This window comes from Rhea pennata, chromosome 7, assembly GCF_028389875.1.
Source record: "Rhea pennata isolate bPtePen1 chromosome 7, bPtePen1.pri, whole genome shotgun sequence".
In the NCBI taxonomy this organism is placed as follows: domain Eukaryota; kingdom Metazoa; phylum Chordata; class Aves; order Rheiformes; family Rheidae; genus Rhea; species Rhea pennata.
In genome coordinates this window covers 16252050-16279671 of record NC_084669.1, presented here as the reverse complement: position 1 = coordinate 16279671, position 27622 = coordinate 16252050, and the positions used below count along the sequence as shown (strand labels likewise).

Here is a 27622-nt window from a genome sequence, read left to right as displayed (position 1 = left end):
CTGCAAGATAACTGCAATGAGCCTAAGGCTATGCTTCTGATTAGGAAGCTATACTCCCCTAAGCACTGTCCGGAGCATGAGCAGATAATCTGTGTTTCATATTAAGGAGCTGGAAGCTCTCTGAGAAAAAGTACCTTGTATTCCACAGAAATCCCAACATACGCCCATCCCACCGGAAGCCCTCACACACCATAGCCCACAATGCCTCACAACTAGCTCACCTAATCAGCCAGTTAGAAACTCCTCTCCATGAAAACCTGATGTGTTTATCACCTTCACATATGAAGAGAGACAGTTTAGATGTGCTTCTCTCTACCTTGCTGCCACTGGGTTTCCAGCTTCCAGCTGTCATACTGGCTGACCACAGCAGCCATTGTTTTCTAGCATTTTGGACGTGACTGTTTTCTATTCTGGTGTGATAGGGGGTCTGACTATTTCAGTGCCACCTTGTCTGCCTCTTGCCTCTGCTCAGCTGCACTGAGGCACCTCTGACTTTCCTGAGCCCACGGTTTGATTCATGTATTTAGCTCAATACTTGTTTGCTATTACCTTGTTCTTGGGGAATGTTTCTCTTCTCTGTGCAAACTGTCCCATGTCACACAGATGAGTCCATCAGAATTTCTCCATTCACAGTATATATCTAGATCTGACATCAAAGCATACTGTACTAGGCTATGCGACATAGACCACACAGTCCTACCTGTAAAAAACAAAACAAAACAAACACAGCAAGAGGGAGCAGCTGCTGCAGTGTTTATTTGACAATCACATGCAGTGCTAAACAGTCCAGTCCCCCTTGTTGCTCAGCTCCCTTCCTCCCCAAATGCTGCTGAATAGCTTGTTGCCACAACATCCAGGAATGAGTCCTTTGAATAAAATGGCCAACTTAAGTCTCCAGGCCAGGGACTGATCATTCAGGGAAAGCCAAGGGAAGAGATGTCAGGCTTCGTCACCTAGTTGATGTCCTCCACAGCCTGAGGATGGAAGCAGTACCCATCTGTCCATATAGCAGGGAAGACTCTGGAATCTCAGTGCTCTTGTCCCAGCATGGTGCCTTCCCCTACAGAATGTTCTTTGCAATTGCGTTCAGGGTCCTCACTTTGGCCACATCTGCCACCTTTATGGAGTATTCAGGGGCAGAGAAGGACGCTCCCATGGCAACGTTCAGATTTCTGTTGAAAAAATGACCAATTACTATCTGCAGGTGATACAGACTGTTAGATACACTAAGGAACACCCACTATCTCCTCTAGTCTCAGCAGAGGCTAGAGAACCTGCTGATGTGATCTCAGACCAAAGATAAGGCAGAAAGAGAAAGAAGGGTAATCCAACAAGAGGCACCAGCATCAATGGAAACCCAGTGCAGACCTTGGACAAACGTAAGCCATTTCCCGCCGTTCACAATGGTACATCCCACAGGTCTCCCAAATGCCACACACCAGTGTTACAGCTCTGAGGTAGCAATACCAGAACCTGTCCTACCAAGTGCCACATAAGTGCACTCACAAGCCCCAGGGCAGCTGAACTGGAAGAAATGCCCCAGGGATCTCGACCTGCATGGAATTCACATGTCCAGATGATGAGCACCGCTGGGTTTATGAACTGCAGAATACAGAGCCAGGCATCATGATCCCAGCCACAACAGAAGAACAATTAGCATCCAGCAAGAAGTTGGGAATTTATGCCTCTTCTGCAAACTCGTTTCATATTAATCCAGCTTTTCCACCATACACTTCTGTCAGTAAAAAATACTCCATTACCTGAACTTCATCCCTGAGTCCCGGACTGAACGAGCAGAGCAGTGAAACTCAGAAGCACTGGAGCCTTCCAGAATCCTCTGCAGGTTGCGCTCCGTGATGCCACCCCCTGGCAGGAAGAATCCCCATCTATGTCACACACAGCACAAAAAGCAGCTGTCACATCCCTGGCATTACCCATTTAGATCTAGGCCCTAAAGAAAAACACTACCTAGACTGACAGGGAAAAATAACCCTTGGGACCACAAAGACTCAGGCAACTGAAGAGAGTCAGGAGCAGCTTTGGCTTCTCCCATAAATCTACAACTGTCTCTAAAACCTCCAAGGAAGAGCAGCTGCAGGGCTCTGCCATTCCCAGCCAACCATGTGGCCTTTACTCACACCACAGCAGGAGCACGTCCTCCTGGGAACTGGGCTCAGAAAGACAGATCAGACAGTATGCCTCAAGGTGAGAGAGTGGGAAGTGGGAGCCATAGACTATTGGACCTGCTACACATGACAAAGACATACCTGGCACTACCACGATCCTGCCCTTCGCCTGAAAGAGGACAACAGCATGTTAGTGATATTGGCACATCGCTCCATCTCTATTTGACCATACACAGAGAGTCAGGAGGTAGCAAAAAACCCGCAGCAACTTCAGCAAGCTCATACATGTCACTGTACTCATGATTCAAGCACTCTCACTTATTTTTTCTGTGCTACTCATGTTTTACAAGGAAAAGTAGAAAAAATTTTGAAGCTACAGCTCAGACAACTTGTTACCATTTCCTCCTACCTCTCTGTCCCATCTGGCTACTTCTCAGGTGCGTATGTTCTGTTTTCCTAATACGAGCTGTGAGACCACAGCAGGGACCTTGCTGTTTGTATTGGTTACCCACAGCAGCAGGTTTCCAGCCAAGCAAGTTTCTAAGGACCATGGCTCTGAGGGACAGCTCACATGGATGCTATTGTCCCAAAGCAGGGACCAAAGCAGGTGCCATAGCATAGGCCAAAGCGGAACCTAAGCTCAAACCAAGCCTCCTTCCTCCCAGTCTGAGAGCAAGAACAGCCCAATTGGCTTTGCTGTAGAAGACTTCAGGGTTTCAGCCTGCACAGATGCTGTAGGAAAAGAGTAACCTGAGCCAGGGAAGGAGGGTAAGTGCTCCTTGACAGAAGTTTCCTTACAGAAATGAAGGCTTCTGTAAAGGAGCTGCCTCCAGGCTATGCGCAGGAAGCAGCCAAGGTAACCCAGAGCAGCACAGACAATACTTACCTGCTCAGTAAGTCTCTTAATTAAGGACAAGCCCTCCAGCGCAGAGCTGTCACAGCCACTGGTCAGCACCCGCTCAAACCCCAGAGAAATCAGGGTCTCCAGTGCTACCAGGGGGTCATGAACCATGTCGAAGGCTGAAAGACCAACAGAACAGCTCAGAAATCAATCAGCTCATCATTCAACCCGTTCCCCAGCCAGCTCAGGAGCCCAGGAAGCAGAAAGCGTCTTTCTCACAGTTGGCAATCTCTGCAGAGCCACAGCTCCTCACCGTCATGCACCTTCTCAAGGCAGCAGCACGGACACAGAGCTCAGTTCCTCGGACACTTACTCCTCACCTCCCACCCTGGGCAGCAACACATCTACGAAGTCTGCACCCTCGTGGGCCCTCTCCCTCCTGGGAGAATAGCTCAGGCATGGGCCTGCCCTTGCAGAACATGGACAGCTCATCCCTTCCCACAGAAGGGCCAAATGCCAGTTCCCTCCCAACCCCACTCTTCCCTGGCCAGGGCCATGCTAAGGTGAGGCAACTCACCTCGATGAAAGGTGACTGGCAGAGGACGGCAAACAGCTGCAATTAACAAAGTATATGGTCAGTGAGGCCCAGTACTGAGAGTCTCTTGTGCTAGAACTGAAAAACGACAGGAGATGAAAGAGGGCAAAGGCTTCCTGGGCTCTTCCTGGGGAGCTCAGAAGACAATACAAGAAGAGGAGCAACAAGGCTGCAGCTGCTCCTGTCCGTCACGGCTCTTAGGTGGGAAAGTATTACTCTGCCTTTAGAGAAGTATCAAATTTTGATTCCTTAATGAGCAACATCTAAACACCCCTCACTATATCTGGATCATGCAGGACCCCCAGTCTCTCCAGAGCTGTCTTTCTCTACAGGAAGAAGGCACAAAAGCCGTCTCATCTAGCTGGGGAAGGAACTAGACCAGCGCTCTTTGAAGACAGGAGTTTATTTTTCCTGCTTTCTCATTGGATACATGAAAAGAAAAATTTAACGTGATTTGCCAGCAACCCACAAGGCCAAAGGCTAAGATAGACACATTCTAGACATCTGTAGTAGGGACACCACAAAAAGAACAAAGTGAAAAGAACAAGGAGAATGGAGAAAATCCGAAAACAAAATACGCTGGTCTCCCAAATGCAGCTCACCTGAGCATTGCTCCTTCTTAAACCCTACTCTTATGTCCTAGGTGGCTTCAAACTCTGTGCAAATTGCTTGAGACAGCAGCATTTAACCTGCAAAACTCTTTACCTATTTGACGTGTTTAAAGTATGACAATATGGGAAACTGGGAGAGGCTGGAGAAAGAAGGCAAGGCCTTAGAGATGAGGGCTGAAGACCAAAGCACCCTACACAGCATCTTTTAGCATCATCAGACAGAGCAGCACAGAACTACCACTGTTATTCAAAGTAATGACAATATCCCACTGAGCTCGGAGCAGCGTTCATGGCTGGGGACACTCTTACCCAGCAAGGCTGTGCAGAGCTCTGTATCAATGCGCCCATCCTCCGTGAGAGCCCCAAATACCAGCCCATCGGCCCCATGCAGCTTGGCCAGGCGAATATCAGCTTTCATCACTTCCACCTCACGGTCCGAGTAGAGAAAATCACCCCCGCGAGGTCGGATCATCACAAACACAGGGACTCGCACACATTGCTTCACCACCTGCAGCAGCCCTGGGGGACAAGCAGGGAGAGGAGCAGCTCAGTGCCCAGTAAGTGGGAGGGAGCCGAGGGGGATGGACTCCTAGGGCAGGTTTGGGGCTAGCTCGGGGCGGCAGGGAGAGGAGCCGGGGGCGCGGGGGGCTCACGCTGAAACAGGAGCCCCTGGCTCACAGCGGGGAGGGCGGCGGGAGCCACGTTGGTGGGGCCGTGGGGAGGGAAACGGGCAGGAGGAAGGGGCCGGCCGGGGCTGACAGGCGCGGCGGGGAGGCGAGAGCAGCCGGGGCGCGCGGGCCCCGAGGGCAGAGCGGGGAAGAGCCGAACGGCGCCGCGAAGGGGGCCGGGCCGGGGGCCGGGCCCGGGCCCGGGGCGGCGAGGCTCACCCATGCTGGGGGTGGTCCCTCCTTCCACGAGGCCCGCGCACAGCTCGATCCGGCCGGCACCTGCGGAGAGGCACGTCAGCACCGGGGCGGCCGCCGCCGCCGCCGCCACGGGGGGGACCCGCCGCCGCCGCCGCCGCCGCCGCCGCGGCCTTACCTCCGCGCTCCGCGTTCACGGCGGACTCCACCGAGTCCACACACACCTCCATGAGGAAGCCATCGTCCATGCCTGGGGGAGAGCGCCGCGGTGAGGCCGCCGCCGCCCATGGCCGCCACCCGGCCCGCGCGCCGCCGCGCCGCTGCCCACTTCCGGCGCACGCCCCGCCCGCGCTTCCGGTCTCGCGCCTCAGCGGCCCGGGCCCGCTCCGCCCGCGGGCGCGAGGGCGGGCGGGGGAGGGGAGGAGACGCGCGCCGGGGGCGGGGGGGCGGGCACCGGACCGGCGCGCGGCGGCGCAAGCCCCGCCCCCCGCGGCCCCGCCCCCGCCAGGGCCCCGCCCCCGCCTCGCACGCGCCCTCACCTGCGCTCGCGGCGCGCGGGGGTCGCTGCTGGCTCTCGGTCACGTGCCGCAGATTGTCATGGTGACGCCCAGGGGTGTCCGGAAGTGCTTGCCCGACTTCCGGTGCGGCGCGCCACTTCCGGGGTCACTGGGGGATGCTGCGGGCGGCGCGCAGCGGCGCGCGGCTCTTGCTGTCCGCGGGCGGCGGCGGCGCCGCTGCTGAGGTGCGGGCGGGGAGGGGGCGGCGGCGGCTCCGGGCGCGGCGCGGCGCGCACCCCCTGCCTCGCCTCGGCCCGCCCCGCTGATGCCTGTCTGTCTCCGCAGCGATGGCCCCGGTGGCGGCTCCTGCAGCAGGCGGTGCCCCAGGCCGCCGCCGCCGCCCCGCGCGCCGTGGGCCGGTGGCTGCTCGTCTGCAGCGGCACCGTGGCGGGCGCTGTGGTGCTGGGCGGTGTCACCAGGTGAGAGCGGCCCGGCCGCCCCCTTCCCGGCCCTGCGCAGAGCGGCGCTGCACCCCGGTGCCGTCGCCCTCTGCGGGGCCGGCGGAGGTGATCGCGGTGGGAGCCGTGTGGCTGCTGCGCTCCGGTCGCTGCTCTCGGCCTCCCCTCCCGGTATCCTCGCTCGGGCAGTGGCAGCGTTGGGGCACTGCCCTGCCACTGCTGTTTGCTCCCTATCGCGCTCCTCTGTCGCGCAGGTGCCTGCTGGCAGGTGAGCCCGTGAGAGAGGTTTTCTGTTTGCTCTTCTCCTGCCTGTAGTGCCGAACAGCTCTGGAAGCGAGCAGACATCGTGGCCTAAGACTGCGAGTGCAGAGCAGAAAATGGCCACAATGTATTGGTGCTAGTTAGGAGTCACGTTCTCATATGTAGTTGGTTGTTTTAGGTTACTTGATTGTTCACAGGCTCCCCAATCCTGTTTCTGTGTTTAAAGCTTGGTTATAAAAGCACAGCTAGCAGCTCTCATTCCAGCTCAGTAGAGCTGCATGCCAGCTGGGAGTGAATTGTGTCTGCATGTGTCTCTGTCTTCTCCTAGACTGACAGAATCAGGCCTGTCTATGGTTGACTGGCACCTGGTGAAAGGGATGAAGCCCCCCAGGACGCAACAGGAGTGGGAGGCTGAGTTCCAAAAATACCAGCAATTTCCAGAATTCAAAATGTGAGTGAAGAAACTGATCTCTGACTCCTCTCAGCCAGCAGTAACATTTCCTTTTTCTGAGGAAAATGATCCTGGTCCTGGGAACTGTGAAGTGGGACTGCTGTATTAAGAAGTCTCATTTTAATGTCTGTAACAGCCTGAATCACGATATGACACTGACAGAATTCAAGTTCATCTGGTACATGGAGTATTCGCATCGTATGTGGGGTCGTGTTGTGGGTCTGGCCTATATTCTACCTGCTGTGTACTTCTGGAGAAAGGGCTGGCTGAGCCGCCCCATGAAGGGCTGCGTTCTTGCGCTCTGTGGGCTTGTCTGCTTTCAGGTAAGAGCACCCTACAGCTGAAGGGGTTTATGACAGGGACAGTATCTCCCATGAATGTTTTCTGGTGGACAATAGCTAAGACAGGGGAGGTTGTGAGGGTTTAGGTGGGCTCGTGTTGAAAGGTAGAAGATTTTGCCGCTAATGATTACCTGATCGCAGCGGTCACTGCTGCTCTTTCTGTGCTGATACAGATATAAAGGGTTCTTTACTGACATTTCTTTGTGATGCGAGAGGCTGTATAGTAGGTAGGGGAGCTAGCTCTTGGCCCTCAGTGGCCCTCATGCCTGCCCTCGGGTTGTTTTGGCAGGGATTGCTGGGATGGTACATGGTCAAAAGCGGACTGGAAGAGAAGCCAGATTCTTATGACATTCCTCGGGTCAGTCAGTACCGTCTTGCAGCACATCTCGGCTCTGCACTGGTTCTTTATTCTGCTAGTCTATGGACAGGGTTGTCTTTGCTGCTCCCACAACACAAGGTATGTAGTGGAGTGTCCAGATCAAAAGTAGAGCAGTAAAAAAAATCAAACACAGGGCTTACAAGACTTAAACGCAGGAAGTTCTTTACTTTGGTTCTTTTCACGTATTTTAGTTACCTGAGACCCACCAGCTGCTCCGCTTGAGACAATTTGCTCATGGCACTACAGCTCTCATTTTTCTTACTGCTCTTTCAGGTAAGACTCTTAGTGCTGTCCCATCCCAAGGCTCTTTGTCTTGTATTTCTTCTGATCTGACAAGGACTCTGAGGAACCTTATCATATTCTCTGGAGAAAACTTACTCTTTCCGGAGAACTTGCATGCAAGAACCTTCCCTGCTAGTCTTTCCTGGGCAGGTGGGGATGCTGCTTATGGTCTACATATTACCCCAAGTTATGTGTATGCTTCTGAAAGAAATACAAAATCGAGCCGAATTCTTGAGTCAGGCTGGATTAAAGAGCCATGCAGCCTAAGGTGTCACCTGTACACAGTCTGCTAGTCTGATTTCTCTGCTCTGGAATGGCAGGTGCCTTTGTGGCAGGGCTGGATGCTGGCCTTGTGTACAACTCTTTCCCCAAGATGGGGGAACGCTGGATCCCTGATGATCTCCTTGCTTTCTCTCCCGTGCTGAAAAATGTCTTTGAGAATCCTACAACTGTACAGTTTGATCACAGAATCCTGGTAAGTGCCATCTTCCTGCTATGCTCTAGCTTCCTCTTAGTTGCCTCCTACAGCTAGATTGTCCTCTCTGTGCTGTGGTTCTGTCAGCAGGAGTGACATTCAGGGCACCCTGAGAGCTTGTTACCAAACGTCTTTCCTCTGGAAAGAGGAAGGCTAGCACTTCTGTTTTTCAAAGTGGTCTTTTTTTAAGGAAGTTTCCTTCCTTCCCAAGTTACATGCTTGATTTTGTGCTTCATTTTCCATTACACATGAGCTACAGATCATGGTAGCCCTCACTACTGAAATGCTTGGAGATACTGGTTGGAATAAAAGCTGGAAATCTTAGTGCTATCTGCTTTCTCTAGCATTTCTGAACACTTGGGATGCTTTACATCTATAGTTTCCTGTGAAAATATCTCAGCTACTTAGAGCAATCCAGATATTTAAGAGTGGCACTGCTGTAGACTAAGCCATTTTTAAGACTGAAAAGAAGGATTAAGTGATTTAGAGGAGGAATCCTATGGGGTGATGTGCAGAATGAGATTATGTTGGTAATTTATAGCTGAGTGGTGATAACGAGATTGATTTTTCTGGTGATGGCTTCTACCTGTAATTGACAAGGTGATGGATGGGGTGAGGATAGAAATAATCCATGATGACTTAAATTGGGAAAAAGTATTGGAAAATAAGGCATTAATTTGGGGAAAATGGAACTCTCAATAGCCTTAGACCTCAGGGTCGTTAACTTAGCAGGTCACAGAAGCTCCAAGATTTGATTATGGCCATTAATATATTTCTATAGTTAAGTGTTGCTTACAGAACAACTTTTCTTCTTCCTGTATGGAAGATGCAGTCAAAGGCATCTGCACATACTTTCTTTGAACTGCTCTTGGAAGGTGGCTGTTTCTCCTGCCTGTTCCAAACTTGCTTCCTTCTTTAGGGCATTGCCTCAATGACAGCTGTCACAGCGCTGTACCTCTTCTCGCGGAAGATCCCACTTCCTCGCAGGACCAGGATGGCAGTGACTTCCTTGCTAGCTGTGGCATGCATGCAGGTACAGTTTTTGCCCCAGAAGCCTGGAGCTGCCCAGACCCGAGGCCCCACCATGCTGTGTGCACAGTCTGAGCTGGAGGGTGGGAAGCTGGACTGGTTTCTGTGCTGTGCTTTGGCGGGGCATACATCGGTTTTACAGCTGCCTTTACCGCTTCTTCTTTCTTGGCAGGTGGGCCTGGGCATCAGCACCCTGCTGCTGTATGTGCCGACACCTCTGGCTGCCACCCACCAGTCGGGCTCCCTGGCCCTGCTCAGCGTGGCGCTGTGGCTCATGAGCGAGCTCCGGCGGGTCCCCAAGTAACCGCGCTGGGGCACAATGGCAAGAGGCTGCAGCGCCGCCACGGAGAGCCCTTCCCTCCCCGAGGGGCACCGCCGGGGGGGGCCAGCCGGGCGGGCCCCCCTCCCCGAGGGGCTGCGCAGAGGGGGCACCGGGGACCGTCGCGAGGGCAGACGCTGTCACATAAACGAGTTTTCCACAGCTGCCCGTGTCGTCCTGCGTGGCGCGGCGGGGCGGGGCTGCCCTTGCCCGCGGCGGCGGCGGCGGCGGCGCGGGGCTGGCGGCTCCCTGCAGCGCTCCCTGGCGGCGGCGGCGGGCGCCGCGGTGGCGTCACGCCGCTCTGCCGCGAGGTAGCCAATCGGGGCCGGCGCTGCGGCGGGGCGCTCGCGGATTGGCCGCTCGGTGCGGCAGAGGGCGGCGGCGGCCGGTGCGGCGGTGGCGGCCGGTGCGGCGGCGGCGGCGGCGGCCATGACGGCGCACAGCTTCGCGCTCCCGCTCGTCCTCTTCTCCGCCTTCTGGGGGCTCGTGGGCGTCGCCGCGCCCTGGTTCGTGCCCAAGGGGCCCAACCGCGGGTGAGCTGGGGGCCGCGGGGCGGGGGGCCGCGGCGGCGGCGGCGCGCCGGGGCTGACGCCGGTGTCTCCGCAGGGTGATCATCACCATGCTGGTCACCACCGCCGTGTGCTGCTACCTCTTGTGAGTACCGCGCCGCGCCCGACACCCCCGGGCCGCCCGGCCCGAGCGGCTCCCCGGGGCACCGGCCCCCGAACCGGCCGCTGTCGGGGCCCCTCCCGCCAGGCCGGCGGCGCCGGTCCCCGGCACGGGGCCTCTCGTGCCGTGCGGCCGGGGCTCGCTCACGGCGCGGGTCCCTTTGCAGCTGGCTCATCGCCATCCTGGCGCAGGCCAACCCCTTGTTCGGGCCGCAGCTGAAGAACGAGACCATCTGGTACGTGCGCTTTCTCTGGGAGTGAGCCGGCGCCTGGACGCGGACCCCCGCCGCCGTGAGTGGGCAGAGGGCCGGCGCGGGGTGGCCGCGCGTCCCCCCTCTGCTGCGCGCGTCCGGCTGGGGAGGGAGCTGCTGCGGCTTCTGCACGTCGTGGTGAACTGCTCCCGGTCCGGGTGGCTGGCTCTGCACCAGGCCTGTGCGAAGCAAGCGCTTCCCCCGAGCCTGCTGGGCTCGAGGTGTGGGGGGTTTTATGTGAGCACAGCTCAGTGCTAACACCTCATCTTTCCCCTTCACCAGGTCTTGCTGCTGCTCCAGCCCCTGCCCTCCTGTAGCAGGCAGCCCCCAGCGGTGCTGGGCCTCCAGCTGGACCTGCTGCCCCAGCACCCCTGAGCACTGCAACTGGACACAGCAGCAGCTGGGCCCTCAGCCATGGCAGGCAGGACTCCTGCCAGGCCTGAGGGCACAAGCTGTGCAGGGCCTGCCCTCATGAGCCAGGCCCTGTACACCCATGGTACCTGGGAGAGAGCCCAACAGCTGGCCAAGTGCTGCAGTCAGTGATGTTGACCAGCCTGAGTCGTCTTCTGGAGGGAGAGGTCCGTGTGGACGGCCAGTACCTTCTGTCTGCAGTGCTTGCCATGATCCTTCCAGTCTGCTAGGCCCTAGGCTCTCTTTTGTGAAATCCTGCTCCCCTCCCAACCTATTATAGGATCCCACATCTCTGTGGGTCCTGGCTACCCCTGTGCATGAGAAGACAGGAGTCTATGGTGTCCTTTCTATGTTCAGTCCCCTGTGGGAGCCTGGGCATGCAGTGGAGTCCTTGCTAAAAGAGGTTCTGGCTGCTGGTGGGAAAAGGGAGGTCTGACACTGGAGGAGCACGTTGACCTTCTTCAGCATGAAAGAGGAGATGGTACAGGTGTAGGGCAGGGAGGTCTGCTGCCAGGCAGCCAGCTCACATTAGAGATAAAGGGATGCTGTGTCTTCTCCTGCCTGAGCGGTAAGCTTTAAGCAGTAGTGCATAGGTACTAACCCTTTTGCCTGTGTTAATGTTCGGGAAAGAACTGAGTATCAAGTAGTACCCTAGATCTCTTCCTTTATTTATCAGATAATTAATCTGTATTTATTTATTATTTGTCTGTGTTTGATGATAAACTTGTGTTGTGGAAATAAATCATTTTGTAGTAAGTGATGCTAGAGGCAGTAGTCACTTACTGCTCTGAGGCTAAGGAACAGTCTTAAGCTGTATCCTGATACATTCCCCCACCACCACCACCCCTGCTGTTGCTGGGATCCTCAGCTGGTAGAGGAAGAGGCAGATACAGCCAGCAGGGCATAGTCTGTTTTGTTCTTGACTTCCTTGTCTCAGGTGGAAGTAGGGGGCACATCAAGGTCTGCTGCCTCTAAGAGTCACAGCAACAGTTTCATTTAGATCAGAGCTTCCCTTGCTACCACAAGCCCTGCTGCATGCTCAAGTGCAGAGGGCAGCTGCTACCAAAGCAACTTCCTTGTCCCACCCCAGGGACAACCCCAGCAGCATAAAGCAGTGCTATGCCAGAGATGCCTAAGCCCAGTTACGCACCCAAGCTGCATGGGTGCTCATTAGAGAAGGAGACTAGACCAGTGCTGGATGGCTCATAATTATTTTATTGCTATGGGAATAGGAACAGTTGAGTTCAAGTATAAACTGAAGAACTTCATTAGGTCATCAGGGCTCCAGCCCCAGGGGAGGAAGGCTCCCTGTGCCTGTGCACAGAGGGAGGCAGCAGCCAGCTGCTACTACCCAGAACTGCCTGGAGGCAGTGTGGTGGCTTCCCCATAGGCAGGCCCAGCCTGCACTCACAAGGGGGAAAGAACCACTGGTCCTTTTTGCACTAGTGCCTGATTAGCCTGTGGGACACGACAGGGCAAACACATGCTTAAAAGGGAATGAAAGGAAAAACAACCACCTTTGGTGGTGCTGCAGTTAGGAAACAGCCCCTGAGCCCTCAGAGCTGAGCCTGATGTCTCAGCTAGGACTGTGGGAGGCTGGAGCAAGGAGAGTGGGAGGATACAGCCAACAGCTGGACACCTCTTCCCCTGCTAAGGAATGCTTTGAGAGCAAGCAAGCCAGTCCAAGCAGCTCCATGGAGCTCTTGGCCACATGTGGCCACGCGGCTCACGTGGTTTTTGCGGTAAGCTTGCTAGCTTCCTGTTTTTGAGCCCTTGTATTCATAGGTGTGGCCTTTCTGTAGCTCACTAGGTGATGAGGAACTATAGCACCATGTCAGGCCACTCAATAAAACAGCGGCTGACTTACTTATGAGATGGCCCCAGTGCCTCAGGCCATAGCTCCAGGTTGGCTGCCTCAATGATTTTGAGTCCTGCTTATCTGAGGGACTCAGCAAGGCCTGCAGCCTTGAGCCTGCTGGCAGCACTTTGCTCTATGCCTTATAGCAAGGAGAAGGCCAGAGGCCAGGGAATGCCAAGATTAGGGCTGGGAAGTGGCAGAGAAGAATGCTCTGGTGCTTGTAGCTACCTTGGCCCATGGGTTGTGGTTCTGGCACGGAGATGATAAGAGTGCAGCATTGAGGCAGTCTTCAAGAAAGAGTCCAAGCCCATAGAGTCCAGGGCACTGTCATCCAGTCCTGGGACTGATTCTGCTGGTGCAACTGGATAGCTGGTACTGCTGGTGTCATGGCCCATCTCCCTGTCCCGGTGGCAGCAGCACCACCTTGTCCAGCCAGAGCATGTTGAGCTGGGCAGACCGCAGCTGCCGGCGGTGGATACGGCGCAACCGCAGGAGGTAGAGGACTATGGCCAGCACTACAACCAGCATGCAGGCAAAGAAGAGATAGTGGTTGTAGACAAAAGAGAGGCGCAGCCAGGAGGTATGTGCTTGCCGGATGCTCTCTGGCCGGAGATCCCTGCAGAGAAGAGTCAAAATGAGGCTTGAGAACTGCTGGGGGCTGCCAGGGGCTGCCTGTGCTGCCTTCCCCCCTTCCTTGGGTGGCAGAGCCCTTGTCCTGCACAGCAGCTCCTGCTCTGCTCCCAGACCACCCTTTCCCTTGCAAGCCAGATTGCAGGATCCAATGCTTAAGCTAAAGCTCCCTCTAGCTTTACCTGAGTGGCAGAAAACGTGTTTTGTAGAGGATGGCTCCTAGCGTCCACTGCACCTCCCGGTCGTACACCAGCTGGGCTGTGTGCAGGCTGGGGTAATCCAGGGGGAAGCGGAAGCCCTGGTGAAGGACCTGGTACATCCAGGCTGATTTGAAGCACTGATACCTGCAGACACAGCAGCATGAGCCAGATGCTTCCACCGGGCCCAAATCCAAGTCAAACACATCCTACCTGCGCCACAGCTCCCAGTTACGCTCACCCTGGACAAAGTCCCCCCAACATCCAGTGCAAGCCCCATAGCAGGTACCTCTACGGCGCAACCCCTTACTTGACCCGGTGCTGATCCGCATGCGACGAGTAGAGGCCGTTGTTGAAGCGCTGTGTCAGCACCGCCCAGCTCTGGCTGCAGTATTCCTGCAGAAGGGGGAAGCTGGTGCTCAGAGAAACATGCTCCGGTCCCTCCTGGGACAGGAAACAGCTCTGTCTTCCCCAGACAGGCTAATGCTCACCTGGGCAGCAGAGGTGAAGGAGGGGGCATCATAGCGGCCCCCCAGGCGCAGCACGTCCTCGGTGCAATAGAAGAACTCAGAGAAGCCATAAAACTCGCTGTTGCTGAAGTCAATGGGTGCTTTGTAGGCCCCCACCAAGGAGGCCTGGCTGCTGTTGGGCTCCATCAGGAGGGGGTGCAACAGGTCCGCACAAGTCTGCCAGTCTCCTCGTCCACGAACGTACAGGGTTTGGCCACCTCTCACCACCGTGTCTTCCAGCCCCACAGGCAGACAGGGGTCCAGGAAGGGTGTCTTAGGGCTCAGGCCCGTCTGCTGGCCAAGCAGGCTGTAGAACGAGCCAGAAAGAAAAGGTAACTGTGCATAGGGTCTAGTACTGCCTCCAAAAAACAGGGCCACGAGCCTTGCACACCTGATGGGAGCAATCTATCCCACTCAGCCCTCAACCCATCCAGACTGCCCAGGGGATCTGCAGGCAGGGTTTGCTCCGGGTACAGGGTGACCGCGCCTGTCACCCTGGGGATAGCTTCACACTGCTCTGGGAAGGGAGCAAGAGAGGGAGAGCCCAAGGTGGGGAAGTGATGGAAAGACATTCTGAGATGGATCAGTGCTAGCAAAGGAGAGAAAAATCAGAGCAGAAAGTGACCAAAGGGGACTCCTGCAGCTTGGTGAGAGGAAGGAGGAGGGCAGCCAGCTGCTGTGCTGATAACATCTGAGAAGGACAGCACCTGTGCACTGTGTTTTGGGCTGTGCATCTGCTACCATCACACAGCTGTTGCCAGCATGGCTGCTGGAAACTGCTATCACCACAGGAGGCCCTCAGGGTAAATCCAGATGGGAGAAGAGGGCACAAAGGAATGAGGACTCCATTTTGCAACCCAGCAGGTGAGGTGGCCTCACCGGTTGCGTGCATAGGTCTGGTTCAAGACGAGTTCCTCATAGCGCTGCCGAGCAAAATTGCCCCCAAAGCCAAGGAAGGTGTTGACATAGACACGGTACATGTGACCAGTGTGCTGCACATCACAGCCCAAATTGAACTCTGCCAGCAGGCTCTTGGCAGCCTCTTCCTGGGGAAACAGAGGTTGGTCATCAGCCACAACCCAGGGAAGGCAAGACTGGCTCCTGGTGCCAGTCCCAGATGGCTGGTCAGATACACACCTGCTGCGGGGAGGAGAAGGCTCCAGAATTGGGCACCTCGTAGGCAATCTGCAGGGAAGCACCTCCCATGTCCAGGATCCCAACTGTTCGTTTCCGCACCAGGGATTCCGCCTGGTCCCCTAGTGCCACAGTGACCACTGCATCCTCCTCTGCAACCCACAGCTGCGTGTTAGTGAGGGATGAGGCAGCATGTCCTCCTTTCCGCCGCTACCCCACTGCCCTGGTACAGCTGCCTGGCCCTCTTCCACCACAGCAATGCAGCACTGCAAAGAGCCCCCAAGGGCTGCCTGTAGCACAGTGGATCCAGGCTCTTGGCACTGGCTGCCCACCAGCTTCACACATTCCCCCAAGCATCCAGGACTGGAAACTAACACAAGAACCCTCCTTCAAATCCTCTCTCCCTACTTCTTCCCCCGAAATGCTGCTGGTGCCCACTAACAGCATGCCGAGACTCTTCCCTGCAGCCAGAGCCACTGCCTCTCCGTGTCGCAGGTTCAGGAGGGTTTTGCACGCACAGCTGCAGTCAGGCACTGCCTAGCCAAAGGGGCAAGCACTGCCTCCTCCAGAGTCTGCTCTTCGCTCCAGTGCCTGGGTCAGCTCCAGCAGGGCTTCGCTCACAGATTCCCCAGCCAACCATCACGCCAACAGCCAAACTCACCGTCCTCATGCTCAAACCTCCCCAAGACAAAGTTGATGCCAATCCAAGCATAGACACCTGTACAGAAAATAAAGGGGCACTCAGGCAATGCCCTAAAGGGGGCTGGAGCACCCTTAGCACTAAACAGCTGCACTCCTGTGCTGGAGAAGCTTCTTGTGCTTGGACAGTGAGTGTCACTTAGCATCTGACAACACCAGAGAGCAGAACCCTGCCTGACCCTGCGCATCTCTGCACTCCACCTCAGTCTCAGCGGCAGACCTCAGTCAGGAGGAGGGCAGGGATCGCAGCCGTTTGCCACACATCCCCTCACCAATAGTGCCCTGCAGGGCAAGAATGAGAGCTGCTGCCACAAATAAAAGCACCCAGAGCCCATACTGTGTCTGATTCAGGGGGCCTGGCCATGGCTGGCATTTACAGGTGCTCCTTGCTGGTCACGAGGACAGAGCAGCACTCTGAGGCAGGGGCAGTTCTCACCTTCCTGCTTTCCTGAGATCACTTCTGCGTGTGATTTGGAGAAGAGGAAATCAAACTCCAGAGGCACATTTCTCACCAAGTCTTCCAGGATTGCAGCTTGCTGCCTGCAAGGGCACAGGAGAGAAACAGATACCAAGTGATCCTCACCAGAGGCATTCCTTTGCAAGTGTGCAGAAGACAACAGGAATCCTGTTGCAATATGACTCGTGACCAGCCGCATGAGCCCCCTTACTGCATCCAGTATGTTTCGGAGACTGGAAATCAGTATTTTAGTGTCTCCTCCCATTAGGAAAGCTGCCACAGTCAGCACCATCTCCTTCCTGCCAGACGCCCCTCCCAGCACGCTCAAATCCTCCTGTGCCTCTCACCTCTCGCCACTTGTCCCCTCCTTTCTCAGGCACCTCTGCTGTCTCACTGAGTCCTACATCGTCTCCCAGTAGGCTCAGGATGGGCTGGGTCCCTTTTTCCTCGAGGCTGGGGGATCCCAGCAGATCTCCGATTCCTCGGCATCAGCGAGGAGCACCGCCGAGGCTAGCGAACTCACCTCTCAGGCAGCAGCCTCATGCCTGCCGTGCACAGGATGTAAAGCGGAGTTTCCTTGTGCTTCTTGGCCGGCACGTGGGCTGCAGCAAACTGAAGCAGGGGGCGCATGTAGGGGGTAGCTCGCTCGGGAGTCGCTGCCACCACCGAGATGCCTGCACGGGAAAGAGAGACTTGCACGACCAAGCCCCATGACACGGTGGCAGCCTGCCAGCGTCGGCACGGGGGAGACCAAGGCTGCTCAGAGGCAGCCCCAGTTTTTATAGGGCCTTCGCCGCACCAGGCACGGGCAAGCGACAACCCGCAGGCCAGGAGGAGGCGGCTGGCACAGACCTGGCTTAATTTTCTTGACGACGGGACGGCTGCTCTCGTCCCTCATCTGCTTGATGTCCAGCAGGTCATGGGGGTTGCCGTTGTGCGGGGGCCAGAAGTAGACGAAGACGCGGGACCCGCTGCTGCCGCAGTCGACGACGATGCCGTAGCTCAGCGCCGCGTCCTGGGTGTCGGTGGCCCTCAGCTCCTCCACGCGCGCCAGGTACCTGGCGAGCGGGCGAGACGGGGGCTCAGCGCCGCCGGGAGCGCGGGGTGGGGGGGGGATGGGTACCGGGGACCCCCCGCCGCAGCGCCGCTCACCTCTCGTACCGCCGGGCGGCGCGGGGCGGCGCGGCCCAGCGGCGAGGGGCGGCGGCCGCCAGCAGCAGCAGCAGCCCCACGGCCAGGGCCAGGGCCAGGGCCGCCGGGCGCGGCCGCGGGCAGCCGCAGGGCACCGCGGGGCGCCACGACGCCGGGCACAGGCAGGAGAAGCCGATCCTGCGGGCAGAGGCGACAGCTCAGACCGCGCACCGGAGCCGCCGGTCCCCGCGGCGCGGCCCGGCGCGGCCCGGCCCCGCTCACCTGGCCATGTGCGCTCGCCCGCGCCCGCCCGCGCATCGCCCCGTGCCGCCCGCGCACGCGCAGCGCGGGGCCGCCGCCGCCGCCGCCGCCGGGACCCGCTCCCGGTGTCCGCACCGGCGGCCACGTCACCAGGCGCCCCGGGAACCGCCAATGGGGACACCGGGGCCTGGGCGGTCCCTCCGCGCCGCCCCTCCCCCCCCGCTCCGCATCGCCCAATCAGCACCTCCGCGGTCAGGCGGGGCCCCGCCCGCGCACCCTAGCGGCCAATCAGAGCTCTCCCGCTTCGGCGGCAGAGGCTACGCCCCGCTTCGCCCTTGCTTGCCGCCGGCTTCCCACATCCGCCCTTCGCCGCGAGACGTCACCGGGGCTCCAGCCAATCGTCGGGGCCACTCTCTGATTTCTCCGTCGCGCCAGCTTATCGCAGCGCTGCCCCCAAGCGTGGCCCGCCTTCTAGGGGCCGTCGGAGCCAATCCGAGCCGCCTAAATAAACAACACGCGCCAAGACTTAGAGTGGCAGTCAAAACAGCCAATGGCTGCTCGAGCACTGCAATCTCGGCCCTATTTCGAGAAAAACCAGTTACGAGACCTCCAAGCGGACCAAAGGTCAAAGGCTCGTTGCCCAATCGGCGGCGCGGCTGGGCGGGGCGAAAAGTTCAGCCGCCCAATGGGCTCCACGGAGCGACGGGCGGAAAGGGCGCCGGGCCAATAGGCGCCGGGCCTGAGTGTGGCGGAGGGAGCGGTTGGCCAGTGGCGGCCGCCGACGCGAGTCCACGCCGACCAATGAGAACGGCGGGCGGGGGCGGTGGGCGCCGGGGCGAGCCAGTGGGAGCGCGACGGGGGCGTTGCCGGGGCGGCGGGGGCCAATGGGCGCAGCGGGGCGGGGCGGCGCGGGCGCCCGGGGCCGGAGGAGGCGGCGGCGGCGGCGCGGCGCGGGGCCGGGGCGGCGGCGGCGGCGGCGGCGGCGCCATGGAGCTGGGGGCGGGCGCGGGGGCGGGCGCGAGCCCCGGCGCGCGGGGCGGCGCGGAGTCGGGCCGCGTCCTGCTGCTGCTGATGGGCGGCGGCGGCGGCGGCGCGGGCCGGGCGCGGCGGGGCGGCGCGGAGGCGGAGGCGGGGCCCGGCCCGGGGGGCCCCGAGGCGGCGCGGGGCCCCGAGCCGCGCTCCCCGCCCGCCCCCGACTACGAGGCGCTGCCGCAGGGCGCCGCCGTCTCCACGCACATGCTGGCGGGCGCCGTGGCCGGCGTCATGGAGCACTGCGTGATGTACCCCGTGGACTGCGTCAAGGTGCGCGGGGCGGCCGGGCCTGCGGGGCCCCGCGGCGGGGGGCGGCCCGCAGCACCGGGGCCGCGCCGGGGGCGGGCGCGCGGGGCCCCCCGGGGGAGGACGGGGTCTCGTCCCTCCCCCCGGGGGTCCCCGCCGAGGCCCTGGCGGGCCGGCAGAGACCGAGCGGCCCCGTTTCTTTCGGTTTCAGACGCGGATGCAGAGCCTGCAGCCGGAACCCGCCGCCCGCTACCGCAACGTGCTGGAGGCCCTGTGGCGCATCGTGCAGACCGAGGGCGTCTGGAGGCCCATGCGGGGCATGAACATCACCGCCACCGGCGCCGGCCCGGCCCACGCCCTCTATTTTGCCTGCTATGAAAAGTTAAAAAAGACACTGAGCGATGTTATCCATGCGGGGGGCAATAGCCATGTGGCCAATGGTACTGGTCCTTCCGCGCCGCTCCCCTGCGCCCCTGGGAGGGCCCCTGGGTGCCACCGGGGCTGCCCGCCGGCCACCCTTCTCCCGGGCGCCGCCGGGCACAGGCTGCCCTGTGGCCGCCCTCCGCGCGCCTGGGTGCAGGGTGGGCGGCAGCCCGGGGCCCCGGCCGGCATGGCCAGCCTGCGGGACGGGGGCTGAGCGCCTCGGGGGGCCGGGGAGGGAAGATCCAGAGCCTTGCGTGCTGTAGGGAGGTCCCACCCAGCCCAGCAAGCACGTCTGGCAGCGAGGCGGAAGTGTTGGTGCGGATGGGGTAAGCGCTCAGTACGTTGGCCTTAGGGCGTTAGTGCTGCTGCTCTGGGCCAGTCGGGTCGAGATGCCACAGATGTCCTAAAGCCCTGTCCTCTTTCCAGCCGCTAGCTTGCTGCGCAGTGCTGCGGTGCCACGCCACCCCTCCCCGCCGGCCTGGCGCCGGGCAGGGTGAAGTGCTGGTTGTGCCTCCACCGGGTCCTGCGCCTGTCTGAGCTGTTCCCAGGTATCTGGCTTGAAGCAGGTTAGTGGCCAGCCCCTGGCTCAGAAGGATGCCGGTGGATGAGAGCTGCCTACAGATGAGCTGGGACCAACCGTGATCGCGTGGGTTGGTGGTGTGGAGCACGGGCCAGGAGTCCATGTGGTTTTGGAGACCTTATTGCTGTGGTGCCTATGACTCTTGTCTCAATGGGCTGCTGTGTTGGGAAAGCCTGGGAACAAGGGGAGAGTAGGGCATGTCCAGCCCTCAGCAGGTTTGCAGCGATGTTCAGTTTTTCCTTGTTGTGGGGCATGGGACACAGTGACACTTACTGTCCTGTGGGATCCCTGTGAGTTGGTGGCATTCTCCTGTCCAGCAAGGGCTGGGACTGACTTGAGTCCCAGCTGGCCTGCAGGACCTGATAGACTGTTGTACTCTTCTCCCTCTCTTTGCTGAGCTCTTTTTAAGTGGGAATTGCTGAGGACTGACCCTCCTCTTGGACAGGAGATGGAGGCTGCCTTTGCATCTCACTCTTTTCCAGGGGACTCCTCCTTTGCTTTGGCGGGGGACTCGGGGTTGTGGAGCCCCGGGGTCTCTCGCCTCCACCTCCCCTCACATGTGGCAGTTCTTGTTTTGCAGGTGCAGCCGGGTGTGTAGCAACGTTGCTCCACGATGCGGCGATGAACCCTGCAGAAGGTAACGATGATCCTGTCCTCCCTGGAGGGTCTAGGAGTGGGAGTTGCCAGGCTGCTCCGGTCGTGTCTGTGGCACCAGAGGGTATTTTCCTTGCTGCTCACCTGACTGCAAGGATACTTCAGGGGCTGGGAGACCTGTTTAGGGAGACAGTTACAGAGTAGGGTAGGCAGGGGTGATTTGTTCTGGGAAGTGCAGCAAATCCCAGCCTAGGAGCAGCAGAGGAAGCAAGAGAGAGATGTGAGCTTGACTTTTGAGGAAATCATTCTAGGGGAATGGCAGGGAAACCAGGCATTACTGTGGTGAGATGTAAGATGCGATGTGATCTGGGCTTCTGTGTTCAGGGAGGAAAAGAAATGATGAGATGCAAAAGGCATGTTAGAGAAGTCAGGAAACGGGAGATCTCGTCTTATGAAGTGTCTGGAAGGGATTAGTTTTGTTATACCTGATACGAAAAAGGCAGAAGAGAATTACAATTGCAGTTTATGAATATGGTGGGAGGAAGGGGGAATAGTGACACCTCACTGTGTCACATCACTGACAATCACAAATGTTTGTTTTTCTCGACATGGGAAGGCTTGTGACCACAGGAGAATCAAGAACTGTAATAGCCATCGATAGCAGCTCTCAGGGCAAACATCACACACTCTGATAACCTGAACAGTGCCTAGGAACATTTTAGCCCTACCTAAGTTATTTCAGGGCAGGCTCAACTGATTTGAGCTCAGCAACTGCCTTGTTTGTGTAGGGCTATCCTTCTTGAAGCTCTGAGAAGGAGATAGGTGAATGCCTTTCCTCTCTTCAGGAGGACCATAGGAAGGCTTTGGACCACTGCAGCCAGCAAGGCCTCCTGCTTTCCCACAGCATGGTTGTAACTCTAAGGAACAAGCAGTTGCTTTGGCTGAACTGTTGTCATTCCTTCCCTGAAGCACCTCTTCTTATCACAACTGTAGTATTTGTTGTAATCACGTTGCGTTTAGCTCCTTATAGTCGCCCTGTGAGATAGGTGGAGGCAGGACAGCAGTAGGCTGCCTTCTGGGCTCCTCTGGTTTGCTGTTGGGTGTTTTTGGTGAATAAGCTGGGTGTCTGTTTTTTTCGCCTGTGCCTGTGTTTCAGCAATGGATGGTAACATTTCCTTGCAGCCTGTCTCTGCAGTGTGCTCCAGCCATTCTGGACTGGGAGAGGGGGTGGCTAAGGAGTGACAGATTAATACAGATCTGGAGATCTATCTGGAAAACGCCAGAATAAATATAGGAGAGGTTCTTTTGGCTGCATAGTAGATCTGCAGTAGTGGATGGGGGGAAGTTGGCCACTTGGGAGTGGGGGAGGTGTGCACATTGGATCTTCGGTGCGTATGCCTCAAGGTGAGGATGTTTAGTAGAACAGGCTGTAGTAGCCGCAGGGTTTGCAGGTGATGGTTATGTTGTGTGTTATGGTGATGCCTCACACAGATCTAAATAGCTACAATCCTGCCTGGGGGCATACAGGACATTGCTGGTCAGAGTTGTCAGTCATCAGCTCTTAAGCAAACTCCAAGGTGTTTGCAGGAAGCCTGGCTTCACACTTACCCTTTTTCTCCCCTGTTCCTCTCTGTGTCTGGGTCCTGGCTGCTGCTGCTGGCTGCTGTTGGCTGTCTCAAGTGGTCAAACAGAGGATGCAGATGTACAACTCGCCTTACCAGTGTGTGACGGACTGTGTACGGACTGTGTGGCGCAACGAAGGGGCTGGAGCTTTCTATCGCAGCTACACCACCCAGCTCACCATGAACATCCCCTTCCAAGCCATTCACTTCATGACCTACGAGTTCTTGCAAGAGCAGCTCAACCCCCACAGACAGTACAACCCAAGCTCCCACATGGTCTCCGGGGCCTGCGCGGGGGCTGTAGCTGCTGCTGCCACTACACCTTTGGACGTTTGCAAAACGCTGCTCAACACCCAGGAGTCTCTGGCCTTGAGCTCCAACATCAGTGGACACATCACAGGCATGGCCAATGCCTTCAGGACGGTATACCAAGTGGGCGGTGTGACTGCCTACTTCAGAGGAGTCCAGGCTAGAGTCATTTATCAGATGCCCTCAACAGCAATTGCCTGGTCTGTGTACGAGTTCTTCAAATATATCCTCACCAAGCGCCAGGAGGAGCGTCGGGCTGGGAAATGAGCCAGAGCTGAACCCTATTCCAGACCTGCTTCACCTCCCCTCCTGGTTTGTCTTCTGACCCTCTGCATTTTGGTTTGGTTTGTGCTGAAGAGAGGGGGCAGCAAAGCCCTTCTGGGTTTAGCAATGCCATTTCTTGCCTGTGGCTGCTGCAGCTCTGCTCAGGCTGCACAGCCTGTGCTCTCATCTCAGAGAGATCCTGCTGGGAGCTACAGCCCAGGTTGCCTCCCCTTGCACTTCAGTGGAGCTGTGCTCCGGTCCTTCTCTTAACAAAAACCTCCTCTAATGCGAAGCTCACCCATTCTTGGAGGGGAAGGTGAATGTCCTGCACTACCACTAGCGGGGTAAAGCTGAGCTCGCAGTCACCATGGAAGGGGCAGCAGCACTGCCTAGGATGCTGAGGGCTGCTGTCTGGCTTTTGGCTGAAGCAAAGTATAAGCCTTGCCGTTGTCTTGTAGCACGCACACGTGATGCTGACTGCCCTGGTGGTGGTGGGTGGGGAAGGATGGCACTTGAGGAGGGGAGTCTGTAGGTTTGTTATTGTTCCTGCTCTTGACACCTCCAATAAAAACAGTTCTGCTCTATTGTCATGTCCCCTTTTTACTCTTGAAGGGCCCAGTTTCAGCACTAGTGTGGGACCTTTCTCTCTGTGCCCAGTGCTGGGCTCTTTTGTAGTGCTTCTTGTTAAGGTGGCGTGTTTGAAACAACTCACTGGAGACTGTGGAGCAGGAGGGAGACAGATTGGGTGATGTGCTCAGTGGAGGCTCATGCACAAAGGATGAGAAATGTATTTTGCAGCCCTTTGCAGGAATTTGAGGGAGGAAGGTGTTAGATGGTGGAGGAAAGACAGTGAGAAAGGCAGTGCTCTTTGCTTACCCCTCTGTTGGGCCAGGCTTCTAGGAGTTGTGTCATGTAACAAAGTAGGCACTGGTGCAACCCCAAGATATGCTGACTGGTGCCATGAAGCTGGATACAGCTGATCAGAGCAGCTTAGTGTCTAGAGGGGTGATGCTGAGAGTCATGTGCTATGTCATGTCCGTTGTCACAGGCAGTAACTCCCCAGCTTGCCTCCTCTCCCAAGGAGGAGGACACTGTTGGCCATACAGCGCAGCTGGGAAGCAGCTTGACTTTCCCCAGTTGGCATCTGCCTCCCTTCCTAGGCCTTTCTCATGCTGCATGCCAGCTCTGCAACAGGAGGTCCCTGCACAGACCTGCCAGTCTGGGAACAAACCAGTGGCCCTGGCAAGGCTGCAACTGGGCTGGCCTTGATGGCTGACTGCAGGGTTTGGGGGTATGTGGGGAGAGACATTAAACTGCAGGGGGAGGTTCAGATGGTCCTGAATCCTATGTCCATGAGGCCATCCTGTTCTCTGCCTTGAGGGAGCTGGGACTGTGAGGGTCTGACAAGGGTTAAGGGGAAAAGGCAGGGGGGATGCTGAGAGGGAAAATAGCGGCAGTGGAGAAGGCAGTGGCTGGGAGATGGGCCTCCAAGGGGAAACAGGATGTAGGAGCTGAGCCACGGTGAAATGGAGGCAGGGTCTGGAAGGTGACAGGGAAAAGGGGGGCTGGAGTGGGTGGTGGGAGGAGTGGGCCTGCCCGGCCTGGCCTGGCTGCCCTGGAGATGTCCAAGCTGTGTCCTGAGATGAGCAGGGCTTTAAGGTGCTGAGCAGGACTTGCCTTTCTGCCCTTAGGGAAGGCTGAGCCCCCCCTGAGTGATCAAGGGAATCATCATGTGGGAAAATAACCTCTCTAGTGCCAGGCCCCTGTGTAGCCCTCTGGGCTTCAAATCTGCAGCTGGTAGAGAGGGGACTGTTTGGACCTGCTCTGGCAGCTCAGAGTGGGGTGCTCATGGGGTGCTGCCACCAGGGAGGATGTGTATGAGGGGAGGCAGGAGAGGAGTGTGGGAAAGTGCAGCCAGGGCATTTTGGGGACACTTGGCTCTCAGGTTCATGATGGACCTGTGGTAAACAGATTCCTGCCACCTTCACTGCTGTGGTCTGGGAAGGTCTTGGCATTTTTGCTTACAGGGTGAAGGCAAAGCAAGGGCTTATGGCATGTCACCTGTCTCAGATATGGGTTGCCACCCTACTGGAACAGTGGGGACTGTGGGTCCTGTGAGTACCCGTGGATCCTCAAGACGCCTCCAGACCTCTCTGAGCAGCACCAAGGCAGGAGAGATGCTGGGTCATGTGTGCTGAGGGCAGTCCAGGAATCATGCTGACGTCTGGAAGACCATCAAGGGGGTCTGTGCACCTCGCTTGCATAGATTTGGGGCTCACCAGAGCTTTTGCCTCCTGGTTTTGAATAACAAGACTAGTTTGTGCCGTGATTAGTGCAACTGTTTAAAACTCTTCCAGAACAGTTACTTAGAGTGCTAATGTCTTTTCTGATCTAGTAATAATTAATACTTTTTTTTTATTTATTTTTGGTTTTGCTAGCTGTGTTAATGCCGACTACTTTTAGAGTGCTACTGAGCTCTGGACTTCAAAGCCAACATTGCCAGCTTGTGTGCTGAGCACCGAAGGATTGTTTTAGTTGTTCTGAACTTCCTGGACCTGAACCTCTGTTCCTGTTGAGTCGAGCGCCGGCACAGGATGCCAGGCTCTAACCAGATGCCCAATGGCAGGAGATCTAGGTAATCCTTTTGAGGAGGCTTCAAACAGGACAGGACAACGGAGCTATCCAGGCTGGAGCCACGTGCTTGTGCTGGATGGATGCTGTGCTATGGTGGGGCTCACGCCTTGGAGCCGGGCAGAGCCCAAGGTGGTTGTGCACACCCCACAGTGCCTGGAGGAGGGACATCTATCCCACAATGCCATGCCCAAAATAACTCCCTGGAGGAAATGTGTTCACAGCTGTGGTATGTGATGTCTGTTTGCATCTATGTCAGCTTGGGGCTGTTCCAGCGGATTCTCCGGCCTGTTCTATCCTGCAAGGAGGAGGGCTGCACCCAGCCAGACCCCACTTTGCCTGCTGGGGCCAGGGCAAAGAGGGGTTTTCCTGCCACTGCAAAGCTGTGGAGCTGGTGCCCAGGTAAGGAGTAGGAGGCCGAGCTTGGTAGGGGCAGCCAGCACAGGAGGCCCTGCCGTGGGTGATGCTCTGCTAGCGGCCAACACGGGGCTTTCTAAGATGCCTTCTGCACTGCAGATGTGTGTGCTCAACACCGCTGCAGCAAGCCCCATCCCATACCTAGCTCTATGTTTCTTCTAAGGCTCTCTCTTCTGGTTTCTAATGCAGGTTGCACTCAGGTGGGAATTTGAGTGTGCCCACAGCTGCCCAGTAGGTCCAACTGCCCCTGCGGCGCAGGGAGGCCACTGCTGCAGGGCTGCAGCTTCATGGCCTGGAGCTGTCTCATTGTGCCTCATGCCTTGGTTCTGTGCCTGCCCTCTCCTCCCTGGCATGGGCTGCAGGCTCATGCTCCCTGCTTTTTCTGCTCAGCCAGGAGGATTAGAAACTGCTTAAAGAAACCAAATGCACCAGAAGTGGGGAACCTCCAGTTTTCCCACTGTTTCAGGAGCTGGGGCTTTAAGAAATAGCCTGAGTATTGCAAGATTTGGCAGCTCTGCTACTCCTCCACCCAAGAGGGAGAAATCCGAGAAGCAGAAATGGCTGGGAGAGACCAACGGAGGATTAGCAGGCAGTGCATTAGATTGGAGTTTGCCAGGAGTGAGGCAGCAGAAGACCGGTATGACTGAGCTCTGCAAGGATGGGCCTCCCTGTGCAGAGGCAGAAATTTGTTCCCGGTGAGCAGAGCTGCAGTGTTGCCTCCGGCCCTCACCACGGATCAGGGTGATTACAGGCACCTTGGAGGGAAAGGTATAAACACGGGCAGGGTCTGGGGAGAGTCACACAATTAAATCCATGAGCCTCTGGGAGAAGCTCTATAAATGTTAACAGGCAAAGGCATGATTGAAGGTGACTCCAAAATGAGCAGAGAGATGTTTCCAGGAATGACTGCCCAGAGAAGTGCTGGGGGAGGGAGCGAGACTCGCGGGAACTAGGATATTATAAGTCTGCCCAGCATGGAGAAGCTGGTCCTGTAAGTGGTTGTCCCAGGCAATCCCTGGCAGGGATGGGGCCTTTCAAGTTTCCTGGGGCTTTGCCAGTTTATGGAGGAGCAGTCAGGGCCCGGCCCGGTGCGGGCAGCAGCAGCCCACGTGGCGACAGTGCCGCATGGTAGGGTCTGCACGCTGTGGAGGACATGAGTGATGCTGGGATGGGAACGTCCCCACACCCCACCAGGGAGTTTCCAGATATCCACCACAGCTTAGACCAAGCCATGGAAGACTAGAAAAATCCCCTGCCCCGCTGCCACTTCCGTCCCCTGTGCTGAATCTCTGCCACAGATCAGCAGCCAGCTCTGGGACCATGTGCAGACTCTCGTGGGTGGGAATGAAGGCGCCTGGCAGGGTTAAGGACCCAGGAGCTTTCCTGCCCCCATGAGACTGCTTCAACCATAAGCTCCACGCGCATGCAGCCAGCATGGGAAACCCTGTATTCAGTAGCCAAGGTGCTCAGAAGTCGGTTTACATCGCTCTCCTCATGCCCAAGGCTCAGGTCACCCATTGCACTATTCCACTGGGAGGCAGGTGACGAGGCATCATTTCTGTTTCATGCTCCTTCTTGCTGTGGACTCTGTTTCTGGTGCCACAACAGCTCCCAGGGTCTGGGTAAGATCTGCAGTATCTGCTACTCCCTCCTCAATAATGCCATTACACTGACATGGATCTGGGTTATTCTCCGTCTCCCAGACTGTGTGGCAAAGGCTGCTCCTGCCCTCTTGCTCTGAGCCAGCCCCACTTTTAGGGCATACGGACG

The 27622-nt window shown here is 57.4% G+C and overlaps 5 protein-coding genes across 8 annotated transcripts; 3 read left to right on the top strand and 2 right to left on the bottom strand.

Moving 5' to 3' along the window:
- Nucleotides 1-732: 732 nt before the first annotated feature.
- CUTC (cutC copper transporter) lies at nt 733-5661 on the bottom strand. 2 transcript variants are annotated; one of them, XM_062579616.1, is made up of 9 exons: nt 5576-5661; nt 5215-5286; nt 5061-5120; nt 4483-4692; nt 3545-3580; nt 3013-3146; nt 2268-2295; nt 1761-1866; nt 733-1172 (listed from the first exon to the last, which is right to left on the bottom strand). In XM_062579616.1, the coding sequence occupies exons 2-9, from the start codon at nt 5282-5284 to the stop codon at nt 1061-1063; spliced, it is 756 nt and encodes a 251-aa protein (XP_062435600.1). In that variant the 5' UTR covers nt 5285-5286; nt 5576-5661; the 3' UTR covers nt 733-1060. The 2 variants fall into 2 exon arrangements, with proteins under 2 accessions (XP_062435600.1, XP_062435601.1); XM_062579617.1 differs by lacking the exon at nt 5576-5661 and having other exon boundaries at nt 1086-1172; nt 1761-1886; nt 5215-5349.
- A 40-nt stretch (nt 5662-5701) lies between these two features.
- Nucleotides 5702-9690, top strand: LOC134142506 (cytochrome c oxidase assembly protein COX15 homolog). The gene is made up of 9 exons (XM_062579615.1): nt 5702-5778; nt 5879-6012; nt 6581-6703; nt 6840-7026; nt 7334-7501; nt 7615-7696; nt 8026-8180; nt 9100-9213; nt 9382-9690. Exons 1-9 carry the CDS (start codon nt 5710-5712, stop codon nt 9511-9513), a joined length of 1164 nt encoding a protein of 387 aa, XP_062435599.1. The 5' UTR covers nt 5702-5709; the 3' UTR covers nt 9514-9690.
- Nucleotides 9691-9912: 222 nt separating this feature from the next.
- Nucleotides 9913-11618, top strand: ATP6V0E2 (ATPase H+ transporting V0 subunit e2). The gene is made up of 4 exons (XM_062580097.1): nt 9913-10061; nt 10135-10182; nt 10364-10487; nt 10730-11618. The coding sequence occupies exons 1-3, from the start codon at nt 9958-9960 to the stop codon at nt 10455-10457; spliced, it is 246 nt and encodes an 81-aa protein (XP_062436081.1). The 5' UTR covers nt 9913-9957; the 3' UTR covers nt 10458-10487; nt 10730-11618.
- A 435-nt stretch (nt 11619-12053) lies between these two features.
- On the bottom strand, nt 12054-17763 carry ENTPD7 (ectonucleoside triphosphate diphosphohydrolase 7). The gene is made up of 12 exons (XM_062580406.1): nt 17756-17763; nt 17495-17671; nt 17195-17400; nt 16866-17016; nt 16322-16425; nt 15848-15904; nt 15190-15338; nt 14932-15098; nt 14035-14359; nt 13854-13939; nt 13529-13690; nt 12054-13332 (listed from the first exon to the last, which is right to left on the bottom strand). Exons 1-12 carry the CDS (start codon nt 17761-17763, stop codon nt 13101-13103), a joined length of 1824 nt encoding a protein of 607 aa, XP_062436390.1. The 3' UTR covers nt 12054-13100.
- Nucleotides 17764-18706: 943 nt separating this feature from the next.
- On the top strand, nt 18707-23389 carry SLC25A28 (solute carrier family 25 member 28). Of its 3 annotated transcripts, XM_062580535.1 has the most exons (4): nt 18707-19036; nt 19224-19452; nt 20596-20652; nt 22290-23389. In XM_062580535.1, the coding sequence occupies exons 1-4, from the start codon at nt 18722-18724 to the stop codon at nt 22805-22807; spliced, it is 1119 nt and encodes a 372-aa protein (XP_062436519.1). In that variant the 5' UTR covers nt 18707-18721; the 3' UTR covers nt 22808-23389. The 3 variants fall into 3 exon arrangements, with proteins under 3 accessions (XP_062436519.1, XP_062436518.1, XP_062436520.1); XM_062580534.1 differs by lacking the exon at nt 18707-19036 and having other exon boundaries at nt 19351-19393; XM_062580536.1 differs by lacking the exons at nt 18707-19036; nt 19224-19452 and adding an exon at nt 19476-19761.
- The last annotated feature ends 4233 nt before the right edge of the window (nt 23390-27622 follow it).